The sequence below is a fragment of the Mchenga conophoros genome, linkage group LG15 (genome assembly GCF_057382185.1).
Source record: "Mchenga conophoros isolate Kocher_MC1m ecotype Shallow Benthic linkage group LG15, M_conophoros_male_GT1.1, whole genome shotgun sequence".
NCBI lineage: Eukaryota > Metazoa > Chordata > Actinopteri > Cichliformes > Cichlidae > Mchenga > Mchenga conophoros.
This window is the reverse complement of record NC_140540.1, coordinates 8,507,522-8,521,748: the sequence shown is the minus strand read 5'-3', so window position 1 is coordinate 8,521,748 and position 14,227 is coordinate 8,507,522. Positions and strand designations below refer to the sequence as shown.

Sequence of the window (14,227 nt, the reverse complement as noted above, 5' to 3'; positions counted from 1 at the left end):
TTAGTGCAATTGCAAGTTCTGTAACTTTTTTTCTTTTTATGGGCAAACAATAACACAAGGCCTGTTCTATGCTTTATCACCAAGAAACATCTGTGGCACCAAGAGGCACCCTACAAACAGGTAGGCAATCACCACTGGTCTCATTGTAACTTCACTTTCCTTGCATGCCATAAACCTATTTGTATTGTTTTCTTCAGACAGATGCATTTCCTTCTCCTTTTGAGTGACCTGGCTGGTGCGCTTAAGGACACGTTTGAGAAAATCAACCAGGAACTTGTATTACAAGACAGGACCAACTCTCTCACATGCACACACTATATTGGGCACTTATTAAGGAGTCCTGCTGCTTCCCCAGTGTGATCTATCTCTATAGAAGAAACGATCAAATCAATAACTACTAAGGTTCATGACAACTTTTTCTTTTGGCTTCGCTGCTGCATTGTACCCTGACCTGTTCAGAATTATATTAATAAAAGAGCTATTAAACTTCCTCTCCTGAGATATTGCATCATTAGGCAGGTTTCATGTGTAGAGGCTTACAAAAATAAGGTCAGAGATCACTTTTTTATCATACAAAGTAGATCCCATATCGCATTCACTTATTAACCCTATTCGAAGCACATTTCAAATAGGCATCTTCTGGCAGAACGATATGTCATACAAATCCTGTATATTTTCATTATTTTACTTTATACTCTCTCCACTGGGAAGCTGATATCTTTTGCCGTTGTCTTGTGGCTGTATTGTAATTTATTCTGACTTTCATATCCCCCTGAAAGGAAAGGAAACCTGTCACATACACCATTAATAGGGTCAGACCTAAATCCAATGTATTTAATTTGTCCTAATAAATAGAGTGAATGTGACCAGTTAGCTTAGCATGTATTTTATCTAATTTTATGTTTTAATGGTGTCTACTAAAGCCAGTTGTGGTTTTGATAGTAAGGGGTCTCTCACTGCAAAACTCAACATGCTTTCAGGATATATCTACGAGAAACATCACATTTTCTTATAGGCGGCATCTGCTTGTCCATTAAAACTCGGACTTGCTAAAAACTGTAGACAGAGAAATTGTCTTGAAGAAACGTCTGGGGGTCCACAGCCTCAGGCCACGACCGAGAGGCGCCAAATACAGACTGGAGGCGCGGCGTATTGGTGAAGGGCGAGCACAAGGGGCGGGAAGGGGCGGGTCCGTAGAAGCAGCGGTCGCGTTTTAAAAGTGAAGCTGAAAGTGAGGAGCGAGAGCAAGTCAGTGCTGTCTGTCGGCTAGGTGCTTACCGCGTTCACCAAACACCGTCAGCAGACTTTAAGCATGATTCGGCGGTCCAGAAGCAGGTAAGAGAAACACGAGCAACGACTTTGGCAGCTTTAAAGCTTTCATTTCTGTCTCTCAAAGACTCGCAGCTATTATTGTAGTTTTCTCGTGAGGCATTATTTCACTTGGATACGGCGTGAAGTAAGTGCGAAGAGTGCATCCTCTTGCCCTAGCTCGCGCGTGTGTGTTTATATTTATATATATATTGATATATTGATATATGTTTTACTTCATATATACATCATATACATATATATATGTGTGTGGTCAGCCTGTACTATGCGCGAGCCCTTTACTTTTCTCCAGTTGGAGCTGTGGAGCGCTCGCGCCAATGACAGGTGGCTGGTCATCGCTCGGCTTTGACAGTGCTGTGCCGTGCACGCTTCGGCGTGTCTTAACTCGCGGATAGTAAAAACAGGCTGCAAAGCAGTTCATCTGCCACCGATTTCGGCTCTTTTCGATGAAAACTTGCACACGCTACACACACGACTGCTTTCCAGCATCTCCGACCGAGCGCGAGGAGCGATGGATATTATTTTGGAAACCTGCGCTCTAACATTGTACTCCACGCGCACTTCTTCCGCGGAGACCCAATGCTATTTTTCTCCCTTAAATTACACACATTAGGTCTTGTGCGCGAATCTCATGTTTGAGATGTCAGGGATCCTTTTTGAGGATCTTCTTTGCACATACACACAAAAAAGTCACCGTTTACCTCCGTTTACAGACGTGTTTTTATCTCGTTTTGTCCTCATTGTAATTAGAAGAAACTGCACCCGGAGTTAATTTGATTGGTTTAAAAGTAATTATCGCTTCTTTTCACGAAGAGCCGATCCAGCTGATTAATCGTTCTTCTTGAGAGCGCTGTAATCATCTTCTATTGTTTGCTTGCTTTTTTGTTTGTTTCACGCTAATTATCTCATTTGCGCTGAAACGCAGAGGCTGTTGGATAAATTTGAGAGAAGTTGTTTATTTGCTCGCCTCTGCGAGTAGTAGTCACGCATTTGGGCAAAAGGAAAATAAGGAAGATTATGGCGTGTAAATATCCTTCTGTACGCATGCACACACACGCACGTACACACATAGTGGGGTTCCTCTTCACCTGTTGTACTGTATGACAGCACAACTATCTACCTGTCCCGCATTCTGATTAGTTGACCACATGGTGTGTGTGTGTGTGTGTGTGTGTGTGTGTGTGTGTGTGTGTGCGCGCGCGCGAACGTGAACTCTGTGTGCACGTGTGCGTGTGTTTCCGTGTGTGCATGGCTGTGCTGTACAATGCCCTGTGCAAGTTTGAACACGCCAGGGTCACAAAATTATGATCGCATGTGCCAATCCAGGTATCTGTGGAAACTAAAAACACTGGAACCTGTTCGTCCTCCCACCCCTCTCTCTCTCTTACACACACACACACACACACACACACACACACACTCTCATACATGCACACCCCCTGTGGGTGTCTTGGCTAAAAGCCTGCAGCCAAACCTTCAAGAATGACTGGTTTTCTCTCTGTGTTGGAGTTAAGCGAGTGACTAAAAGAGAGGGCTGAGTTTTTTTTAATGCACCTCATAAAGAGATTAATAGGGAGTAGTTTAGAACAAGTAAAGTACTTATTGTCCTATTATTCTTCTGTCTATTATCCTACACTCTTCTTTTTCCACGCAGACTCCACCTCTTTTTAAAATGTTGCCCTCTGTGTGTGTGTGTGTGTGTGTGTGTGTGTCTGCAGTCTGTACAGCAGTGAGGATGACGAGGAGGAGACTGAGATGTATGAACATGATTATGATGGATCATTGCCCAAGCCTGGGAAACGCCAGCTCGGCAAGACACGCTGGACACGAGAAGAGGTATACACACACACACACACACACACACACACACACACACACACACACACACACACACACACACACACACACACACACGTCAATACAGTTCAAATTCTGCTGTTCAATACTAAATATTAGTGACATATTTTTAAAAAATGTACTCTCTTTTTTCAGGATGAGAAGTTGAAGAAACTTGTTGAACATCATGGAGCAGAAGACTGGAAAGTAATTGCAAGCCTATTAACTGTAAGTAGCAGGCATGAGGCCCTGATTTGTCTGCGTGCAACTTCCCATTGTGTGGAGATGATAACAAACTGTATTTTGTTTTTCTCTCTACACAGAACCGTACAGATGTGCAGTGCCAACACAGGTGGCAGAAGGTTCTCAACCCAGAACTCATTAAAGGACCGTGGACCAAAGAGGAGGACCAGAGGGTAAGAGCACACTGTATTTTTGTGGGGTTTTGGGGGGGAGGGTGGCATGGAAAACTGTAAATATAAATGCAAGATTAACTTGCATGTAGAGTTTGTAGTGTGCTTTAGCTGTGTGTTATGTTATAACAGCCATTAGTGGTGACCTTACAGTGTAATTGTTAGAGTGGGCTTTATACTAACTGGATACCACTGAGATCAACAATTACTTTGTGTTCCTGTGTTTAAAGCAACTTCTCTGTAGCAACTCCTGAACTGTGGTTGCACACTTTTACTCACCCTTACACAACATATAACACGTTTAGGAGTTATATTTCCACCCAGATGCCACTGTAATGATTAGCAGAGTGGCTAATGTTCCAATGGAAACTCCCTCACTGCTCACCAGCAGGTGTTCTCAATCAGCTACACTAGCGAAAGATCAAGAAAGAGAGAGAAGGAGGAAGGAAAAGCAGTGCATTTAGTAAAACTTCTGAGATTTTTATGGATAATCATTTTTTTTATTTCTTCTCTCCCTCCTGTTTTCATATCTCTGTACCACTCTACTTCTCCCTCCCCTCCCTGTTATTACTCCTTCCTTCCTCTTTCCCCATGCTCCTCTACTACCATTCACTTCTTCCTTTTCAACACTCTCCCTCCTCCTCCTCCTCTCTTGCCTTTCCTCTTTCTCTCACCCCTCACAACCCTAAAAATCCCCAGGTGATCGAGCTGGTCCAGAAATACGGCGCCAAACGCTGGTCAGTGATCGCCAAGCACCTGAAGGGGCGAATTGGCAAGCAGTGCCGCGAGCGCTGGCACAACCACCTGAACCCAGAGGTTAAGAAGACTTCCTGGACGGAGGAGGAAGACAGAATAATCTACCAGGCGCATGAGAAGCTGGGCAATCGCTGGGCAGAAATCGCTAAGCTGCTCCCTGGCAGGTGAGGTGGAGAGAGGGAAGAAGAGGCAGAAAAGGAGAAGCTAGATGAATCACTGAAACCTTGTTGGTTAGCTGCGCAATGTTGCGGTTAAGAGGCTGAAATGGAGGGGAGGGCACGCCAATAAAAGTGAGCATGAGAGAAAATGGAGTTGTGGACATAGAACGCAAGCTGGGAAAGAAAGGTTAAAAGGCTAAGTTAGGACGTGGGGGGAAGGTGTAGAATGACAGAAGAGAAAACACAGATAAATATGTGGTTATTGTAATTGCTTTGCACTGATAACCTTATCAATTGCGCACATTTTTAAATATGCGTGTATGTGTGTGACTGAGACTTTTCCTATCTCCCTCAGCGTGTGCGTGCGCCTGCATTGATAAAGCTGCTGTGTGCAGCTAGAGGATGTCACATCCCCTTTAAGTTAACACATGTCCCTTATGACCCGCAGGACCGACAACGCTATAAAGAACCACTGGAACTCCACCATGAGGAGAAAGGTGGAACAGGAGGGCTACCTTCAGAACACAGCCAAGAACAGCAGCCCCTCGCTCCCCGCCAGCCGCACTTACGTGAAGACCAACAATCAGATCATGTGCTTTCCCCAACAGCCCGGTCACACGCAGCTGACTTCCAATTTGCCGCTCAGCTACGCCACCTACCTGTCTGACGCACGTAGAGTAAGTGGGCTTTAAACCAGAATTTAGGCAGATCTCCGCCCGCAAGATCTTGCATTTATTAACGTCTGCTTCTTTATCTGTAACAGGTGCACTCCACCCTCTCATTCAATATGAACATACTCAACATTCCCCAAGTCCAGGTAAGAATCGCAAACCTGAGCGGCGATCGAAAGATGGGGTAGATGAGTTGTTTGGATTGAATTGGTGCTCACGCATTTCTTCTGCTCTTTCAGAGACACTATAACGAGGAGGACCCTGAGAAGGAGAAGAGGGTGAAAGAGATCGAAATGCTGCTCATGTCAACAGAAAATGAACTGAGGGGCCAGCCGTCACTACCGGTGAGTCACACTCGGATCTGTGTCTGGATTCAGGAGGGTGAAACATGTGACAGCACAATTTATGTGTTTTTTGGGTTTTTTGACCCTGGCTTTAAGGACAGTGGTTGGACTTGTGTTTTTTGTGTGTGCATGAGGAGGAGGAAACATCTGGGTGGTCTGTTTCTGCAAAAAGTGATGCAATAGGATCTTATCACCATTTCTTTTGGGTTTGCATGACCCCTTGTGCAATTCTCTACTCAACACTTCTTCTGTCGGCCTTTACATTAAAGTTCCCCTTCTCATTTGATCACGGCTGAGCGTTCCCTGCGCTTCTTATATCTGTGCTTCCTTTGCACTCGCTCCTCTGTGCTTTTGTGTTTTCAGGTGATTATTCTTTTCCAGTCTGTAACATTTTTTTCCTCTCTCCAGATTTGTTCGTTCTATCAAAACTGGACCAACCAGAGCTCCATGTCCAACAGCTCAGAAGGTGCTGCTCTGCCTTTACCTCATCACCAGGCAGCCAGCCATGAACTGTCTCTTGACCAGAGCAGCTCAGCTGAGGACAGCGCCCCCACAACACCCGTCGAAGGCATTAACGGCAACAACAGCAACAACAACAGTCCCCACAACAGTCCTGCATTCTCAAATCCAATGCCAGGGATAATGGAATCCATGATTGACTCAGTAAGTATCTTCCTTACACTGTGTCGTGCTATATTATGTTTTTATTTTTGTCTGTCGTGATCAACTGGAACCAGGTGAAGAAGATGCCCTATAAATTAGAAACACAGATATAATAGCGGGCCTTGACCCAGAATTTCCCACCCTTTTCCCAGAGCCTGTTAGCAGTGGGTTCTTGGAAAGTAGCACTCTTAAAGCAGACAGGGTCTTGCCCAATCGGTGCTCAACAACTGCTAAAGAATCATTGACTGGTTTCATGTCGAATGCCAACCCATGTGAAGTCACAAATCTACTCTGTTCACCCTCACAGGTCACATGACCCGTGCTTACACAGTCACCACACAAAACTAGTGTTTGTCCCATTGTTTAGCTTAGCTTAGCGTGCTACACGAGCTGCCTGGTTGTCAAAGCCTTGTCAGGGGTCTTTAATTTAATGTTTTCTTCCTTTTTATTTCACAGTTCCTCAACCAGCCAGTGAGCCCAGAACACTCAGACAATCTACCCTTTAACTCGCCTGTGCCTGCAAGCCTCCTAAATGATAATGAATTGTAAGAAGCTTTTGTTCTCATCACTTTTATTATGCAAACCTGTTATTGTTATATGAGCCTTTTTTAACAGCTGTTTTTTTGCGCTTTTTCTTTCCTCTCTCCTCAGGCTCATGACGCCCAATATGTGTGAGTCAATTCTGGAGTCAACCCCACGTACACCCACGCCTTTGAGATCAGCCTCGACCCATCAGGAGATCAAATATGGCCCCGTTAAACTAATGGTGAGAGACTTTAATGTGTGTATATATCCCTCGGTGCTTAATTTGACATGCAAACTGCTGCTTTGCACACTGCATTGTCCTCGGGACTCACTCGGAGGTTTGTGTTGTTTCCAGAACACCACTTTGGGGCAGCAGATGGTTGGGTCCATCAAGCAGGAGCCAGTGGAAGATGCCATTAAGCATCCTCCATTTAAGAAGATAAAGCAAGAGGTACTTTCCACCCTACATATGCATGTACAGATATGCAAAAAAAAGCATGCGCATATGATGTGAGACTGACATAAGAAGTGTTATTTTGTATCTTAAGAAAATAGCAGACAGGGGTGAAATATCAAACTCAACCATTTGCATGTTGCGGTGACAAACGTGTTGTGTTTTTGTTTTTTAGTTACATTTTGCAACACGTTTGACATCAGCTTAAAGAATAGCTTGAGGTTAATTTTTGCAAGCGAGCTTGTGTGACTTGGTTACAAAAAGAGGAAAATGTGGGGTTTTAAATGACCGTGTTGTGTTTTTTTCCGGGGGTCCTAGGTCGAGCTCCCATGCAAGAGGGGCCACTGCATGCAGTGGGCAGGGCAAGAACTTAACAGGCAGCTCTTCTCCCCCAGTCGCCCAGCTCAGGAAGTATCGGTAAGTTGACATTTGACCTTAAGTCAGACCTCCTTATGTGTTTTTGTTTTGTTTATGTGAGTCCATCAATGAGTACGCACAGGATCAACCCTAAGATCCTTTTCAGTCATTGTACTGTAATTATTGTGTTGTTAACAAGTGTTGTTGCATTTTTCTTTCAGGACCTACTTACAAGCTCACTCTTGAACGAAGACGGACACAAAATCTACCAGCTCCCTCACAGAAGCCTGAATAACCCACTACAGGTGTGTGTGTAATTAAATCATAAATTTATAAAATAGCTTTGCATGTTAACATAAAAACTCATCATCTTCTTTTTTTTCTTACAGCAGCAACAGCTGGGTTCCTGGGATCTGTTGGCCTCCGGGAAAACAGAGGAGCACATACTGGCCTCGGAACACAAGTTCTTGAGTGCTTTCCCTTCAAGGACACTGATGATATAGACTGAGATAAATGCTGATCCAAACACATCAACTTTTCCTGCACTGGAGTTTAAAAAAAGAAAGAGAAAAAAAGCCCTTAGCTCAACCAGGCTAAGGTGTTTAGCCCCCCCAGCTGAAGCAGTAGAAAATGGTTGGAGCAATGGATGGATCAAGCAGATGTTTACTTGTTTACTTCTGGAACACAGGCGTTTACGGCATCACTGGGTTCAAAACTCAAAGAGTTTTCGCTTTCACCTACACTTGTGGAACAGACGGGCGGATACATATTTGCGGTGGTACAGTCATTGGGAGAGGCTATATGCCACTGATTTTTTCACACTTACATTTGTTGGATTTGTACCAACCAAAGACTTTTTTTAAGGGGGGAGGGGGGGTGACTTTTTTAAAGTTTTTAAATTTTTAAAATTTTCTTTGGTTTTATTGTATTACAAACGGGGAAATGGTGACCATGTATGCCTTGGGCTGTATTATTAATTACACATGTTGATAGTAATATAAAGAACAAGCTCATTAATTTATTGATTTTTTTTTTTACATTATGACTTTGTTGCTGTTGTTTTACAATTGGCCAATGGAGCAGTGTTGTATTTCAGAGTATTTAAGCCCTTTTAGCATTATCGTACATCCAAAGTCATAATGATTATTTTCTAACTGACCTCTGTTTTTATTTTGGGTTTTTTGGTTTTTGTTTTTTTTTTACCTTTTTTTGTCCTTTTTTTTAAATTATTAAGGGGTTTTTAATGGGTCTACTGAGAATTTCAAGTGTTTGGTCTTTGCCACCTCATGTAAACACTCCACTGCTGAACAAGGACTGCTCGGTCTGTTCTCGTACCACTATGCAACTACAATTTTTATACTTTTTTTATACAACAGAAAGGGGCCAGCCTTTTTAGTATTACCTGACAACCACATCGGCGCCTTTATTTCATAGGAATTGAGTTTTCATTTCAAGTTTTTTTGATTTATTTCTGGCCTTCACAGTATCCCCCCCAACCGGGAAAACATTCAATGAACAAGCAATTCTTAGAATTTAGATACATATATATATATATATATCTACAGAAAGAGAGAGAATTTATTTATACATTTGAAAATCCGAAATTCATTTATATTTGAAACCTGAGCTTCACCCAGTAAGAGTAAGACCAAGCTGCACTTGAATTTTATATTCTCCTTAAAACTGTGAGAGTAGCAAACACTGATATTAATGCTACAGCCAAAATCCCATTTTTTTAAAAAAGAGAAAGAAATAAACATTTCTTCTGGTGGATTTACACTGTTGTAAAAGTACACTCAACAAGCATTTTGTGTCCTTTAACGAAACTGCAGTAACTCGTGTCAAACACTTAGCACACTTTTTGTAAAAGCATTTACACATGCCAAGTTTTTATACTTCTACTTTTGACTGCCTACTCAATAAAGTGTGCTGTTTTTATAACAACCTTGTGTTCAGTGTTTAATCTCTGACGTTCAGCGTACTAAAGTTGATAGCAGTTCAAACGCAGCTACTCGTGGACAAAAATATATGGAAATAACATTTTCATATATTTAAGCTGTAAAGTGCGAAGTTCAGCCCAAGAAGCCTACGTTCTCAGTGTAAATAGCACTCCAAATAGCCGCACCATTATGTAGAGTAATTATTGCCTTTTAAACTGAATGAACTATTTACCCTCTCCAAAGTGTAATCTATCTCTAGTATTCAAATTCCTCTACGGATTATAGTATTCAAATAGCCCTCGCTTTTGCGCACACATAAACTGATACAAAGGTTTGTTGTCATAAAATTGTGTGGACCATATCATATCATAAAACCTTCTCTCCCATCTGCCGCTCACCAAGTGAGTATAGAGTTTATCAGCAAGCAAAGAAAATAAGCAAATGTTTCCAACCGTTCCCTCTTTTTTCATGGATAAGCAGGGACCACTCAGGTGCATGTCCCAGAAATACAAAGAAACATTTTGTCCTGGACTGCTTTCACTTTTTTCTTTTTTTTTGCTTTGCATAAACATGCTATCAACTCCTTTAAACACAGAAATATGCACTAACATGACTGTGGGCAATGTGAAAATTGTTATATTACTCGTCGCTGCTCGCCAAAAAACGCTCGTAAGTATGAGCTCCACATTCAGTCTCTTGAGGAGACTTTCTTTCCTGTGAGGCCTTAGCAAGCTAAGGGGCCCAGACTCAGACCAGGAGCTATATTTACACCCCCTCCCCATCCACACGTTCTCACATCCCCCACAACACCTTCAGCCACCTGCACCCCCCTCCCAACCTCGCCCTGATCCACCACACTGCCCTTAAATATAGATTCCCATCTCTTAAGTGGTAGTCTCAGAGGGATTCATAAACAGAAATGGCAGTCATCAAGACGGACATATCTAACAGGAACTGTGATATTTAAGACCGGGGCAAACAGAAATAGTTTCTTTGTGGGTGTAAGCATGCTTAGTCCATCCACATGTTCACAATGTTGTGGTTTTTAGCTATTGTAACAACAATGGTTGAAAAAACCCCAGAAATGACAGCAAAGGCCTGATGAGGGCTGCTTGAATTTGAACGACGGGTTTGACAATCCCTGTCAGCAAATGTAGAGTGTGTGGTTTTATGTGTGTGTGTGTGTGTGTGTGTGGGTGGGTGGGTGGGGGTGTCTTGTGGAAAGAGGCTATAGCACGAAGCAGACTTTCACCCTGGGAATTTCACCATCTTCTACTAGACCCCCCTGCCAGAAAAAAGCCCAAACCCCAAACCCCACAGGATTCACAGACACCTGCTTCCACTGAGTGAGAAGGCAGCTGCTTGTGTGTATACTGAATGGTAGTGGTTTACTGATAATAACCCCCCCCCCCCAATATATACTGGGATGAGAGATGCAAGACACAACGTATCTTTACTCTTTTGCAGTCCCCGCTTCACCATTCAACAGACCTCACTGACTAAACTAATAAAACAAACAAACCAGGCTTTTTCGTGCGTCTGCTTATTTCAATAAATGGAAAACTGAGTGTCCACTTGTGACTGTTATCAGAACAGCACTGTCTATCAGAAGAGGTTGTGGTAAGTCATCAAAATACTGGACTGCAGTGCACTTTTGTTGATAGTGAAAAATTATTTATTTTATTTTTTTCCGAGTTCATTTCAGTTCACGTCAGGGTTGCTGTCCCCTCACACAGATCAAACAGAGTTTTATGTAGTTTAAATCATGTAAAACAGAAGAGGAGCTTCAATTGTAAAAAATGCAAAAGTGGCTTGTAAATCATTGCATGTGCACCTACATTCATTTAAGCTCAAAGAGGCTCTTATTGGCTGTTTATGTGGGTCACAGGGGCGAAAACTGCTGTCATAATGTTGCTCTTGTTTCTGCCTGGTTCTGTTTAGGTCAAGTAAAGCAACCTCTAGCTATACCCTTTTTCCATGGTCTGTTTTTTATTGGGTAATTATACAGTCATATTTTAGAATTATAACTGCACTTTTAAGATTTTCACCTGCCACTGAGTCACACTGTTACATTTTTATAAGGTATTTAGCTCTAAAAGTCAAAGCAGAAGTTTACTTACAATGCTAGTGTTGTTTTTTTTTATTCCATCCTCCTTTCCCTTTTCAAATCAAACATGTCTGTCGCAAGCAGATTGGCTCATAAATTCGGTTTGTGTGTCACAATAGATTTATAGCAGGATGTTGCAGAAATGGCGGGCTCCTGAACGTGCACGTGCATATGCACAAAAACACACACATGCCACTAGTTCACACGCTGGCCAGCGTGCTCTGGGTCTGCATAGATTACTCTAGCCTGATTTCCTCATTCTCTTGTTGCTGTTGTGGTTGGAGATATTCAGGCAAGAGCAGCCGCTCCCTGCTGGCAGTGGTCAGGTAGAAGGGCAGGGCTGTGCTGGCTGGGCCTGATAACTACCGTCCCCATCCATGGTACAGAGAAGAGGAGAAAAATGGGAGGGGGGGGGGGGCAAAAAACAACAGAGCTCCATGAAGTTGAAATTGGAGTTCCTACAATTACAGAAACCTGTATGTAAAATGTCACAATGCAGTTTGTGAAAAAGGCCTTTAAAGCAGGTTATTTAGTGGTTATTTGTGTGGAGGAGGTCAGCAGAGATCCGACAATTTACTAGCATGCATAAGGCATAAAAAAATATTAAAACAATCCATGTGTAGACACATAAATTAATTAATAACATCATTTTAATGGGACCATTTTGTCCCAAATAGGCACAGAATGTATATAAAATGTAGATGCAGTCTCTGGGTCTGAAAAATGAAGCTAGCGTGCCCTTGTTCCTACCACTGGTCAAAGGTGGGCGACTTTTCAGGTTGCTAAAAAAGTCTGACGGGAAAATGACCCGACTTCTAACTTGATTTATGACCTCAGCAAACACTTTCTTAATGAGTGTGCAGTCTCAGTTGATAGTTTCATATTCTGTTTGATACAACATGACGTTCAATTTGGAAATTACTGTTCCATTTGTGACAACCTAAGCAACAATGGACACACCTATTCTAAATGAAACAGTTCACACTGGCCAAGTCATTTCACAAAACAAATTTACGGCATTCTTTTTCCATTATTTTTCACCTGTGAATAAACTGATCTGACCAATCAGATCACTGCATTTGGCAACAAGTGCGCTCGTTGTTCAAATAGAGCACCGGTAGTGAAAAGTCATGCATGTGCCCCACTGGCATGTACGAAAGTGGCCTTGACACAGCTTCAACTCCGGGGTCAAACCATGAAATTTGATATTTTTATTTTTCACAAAAAAATCAAACACTTTCTTTGTGTACTTTTGTTATTATAAAATTTCTCATCCAAAAATTTGGAATTTTGTGTCTTACTTTCACAATCCCCCTGGTGTTTATTCATTTCATTTACAATGAACATTCATTTGAAAATGATATGTTACATTTTCAAAAAGGAAACTGGACTCGTGCAACTTTAATCGGTCACCAAGGAGTACCGCCTGGATTAGCTAGGTCAAAGGTTAAGGAGAATACCTCAAAATACCTCCCTTTTCACATGTAACATGTAGCACCTAGGAGTTAAATCCTGATTGGTTTATTTACAACAATTTTTTCTGAGAAAATATTGGGTGACAGTGAATTCTTGGACACACAGATAGGCTTGTTCAACCCGTGTGTGACCTGGAACCACAGGCTCATTGTTGCTGGTGACACATTTAATGTTAGAATCACCAAGTCAGTTAAACAGCTGAACATCCCTTTTTCAAAAAGAAATTTGGTGCTGCTATATGACTACGAAAGCATGCGTGCTGATTTTTTACCTGTATTCCATACAGAATAGTTGTTCTTTTCAGTTATCTGTTTGCAGATAGAGGTAAAGGTGCAGGACCCCTGCCCAAAACAACCGCATTTGGCTGCCATGTGAGGACCATAACACACGGGCATGGATGCTCTATGATATGAGCGCGCTCACAATCACGAAACGCACATACATGCATATGTTCAGACGCAACCAGAACACACAGATTGAGCAGATAGTCGCTGCCATGTGGAAAGAGAGACTGAGGGTGAAGAGATAGTCGGGTACGAGAGTGAGCGAGGCAGAGAGAGAGAGATGGGGAGTGCTGCTGAGGTGATTAGACTCATCTGCAAGTCGCTGTCTTCCCAGATTTGGCTGCCATTCGTTAGGCCGTTTGTTTGTTTGTTGTTGTTTTTTTCAGGAGCAAAAAAATGTATAGACCAATGTGCCTGCTGCAGATAGCCATAAAAAAATAACTGTAAACATTTGAAAAAGTGGGTCAGTACTGCTAAAGCAGTGCCAACGAGGTCAAAGAGCAAAAAACAGACGTTAGGCCATTAGATAAAAGACTGAAAGAGCCGAGTAAATAAATAAATAGAGGGCAACAGAGAGGTGGGCTGTTCATTTACGGAAATGATGAAACTGTAGCCTCATAAAGTTTAAATTCGAAATAGTACTTCACTTAAGGATTCACTGCACTATAAGCTAATGAGCTTAATTTGTTTGATATATTTATCAAACAAAGCTATATTTAATAATATGTAGGGATGTAAGTGTAATTTTGCTATGAACAAATATGAAATTCTGAATAAACGTGAGAGAAAGAATGCCTCGTAAACAATAAATAACACTACAGTACAGCAGTGTCACATTTGCAAGCTGCAAACTGTAATTGGTGTTATTTTCCAATCATTCATATCAGGGAGTCACGCACAGCTACCGTTTATAC

General features: G+C 42.2%; 1 protein-coding gene across 2 annotated transcripts; it reads left to right on the top strand.

Moving 5' to 3' along the window:
* Positions 1–1,209: 1,209 nt before the first annotated feature.
* On the top strand, positions 1,210–9,450 carry myb (MYB proto-oncogene, transcription factor). Of its 2 annotated transcripts, none has more exons than XM_085247725.1 (15): positions 1,210–1,335; positions 3,048–3,165; positions 3,322–3,393; positions 3,489–3,581; positions 4,278–4,498; positions 4,941–5,169; positions 5,256–5,309; positions 5,403–5,507; positions 5,916–6,170; positions 6,627–6,715; positions 6,822–6,936; positions 7,051–7,146; positions 7,468–7,566; positions 7,728–7,811; positions 7,899–9,450. In XM_085247725.1, the coding sequence occupies exons 1-15, from the start codon at positions 1,313–1,315 to the stop codon at positions 8,007–8,009; spliced, it is 1,764 nt and encodes a 587-aa protein (XP_085103851.1). In that variant the 5' UTR covers positions 1,210–1,312; the 3' UTR covers positions 8,010–9,450. The 2 variants fall into 2 exon arrangements, with proteins under 2 accessions (XP_085103851.1, XP_085103850.1); XM_085247724.1 differs by having other exon boundaries at positions 7,896–9,450.
* Positions 9,451–14,227: the final 4,777 nt, after the last annotated feature.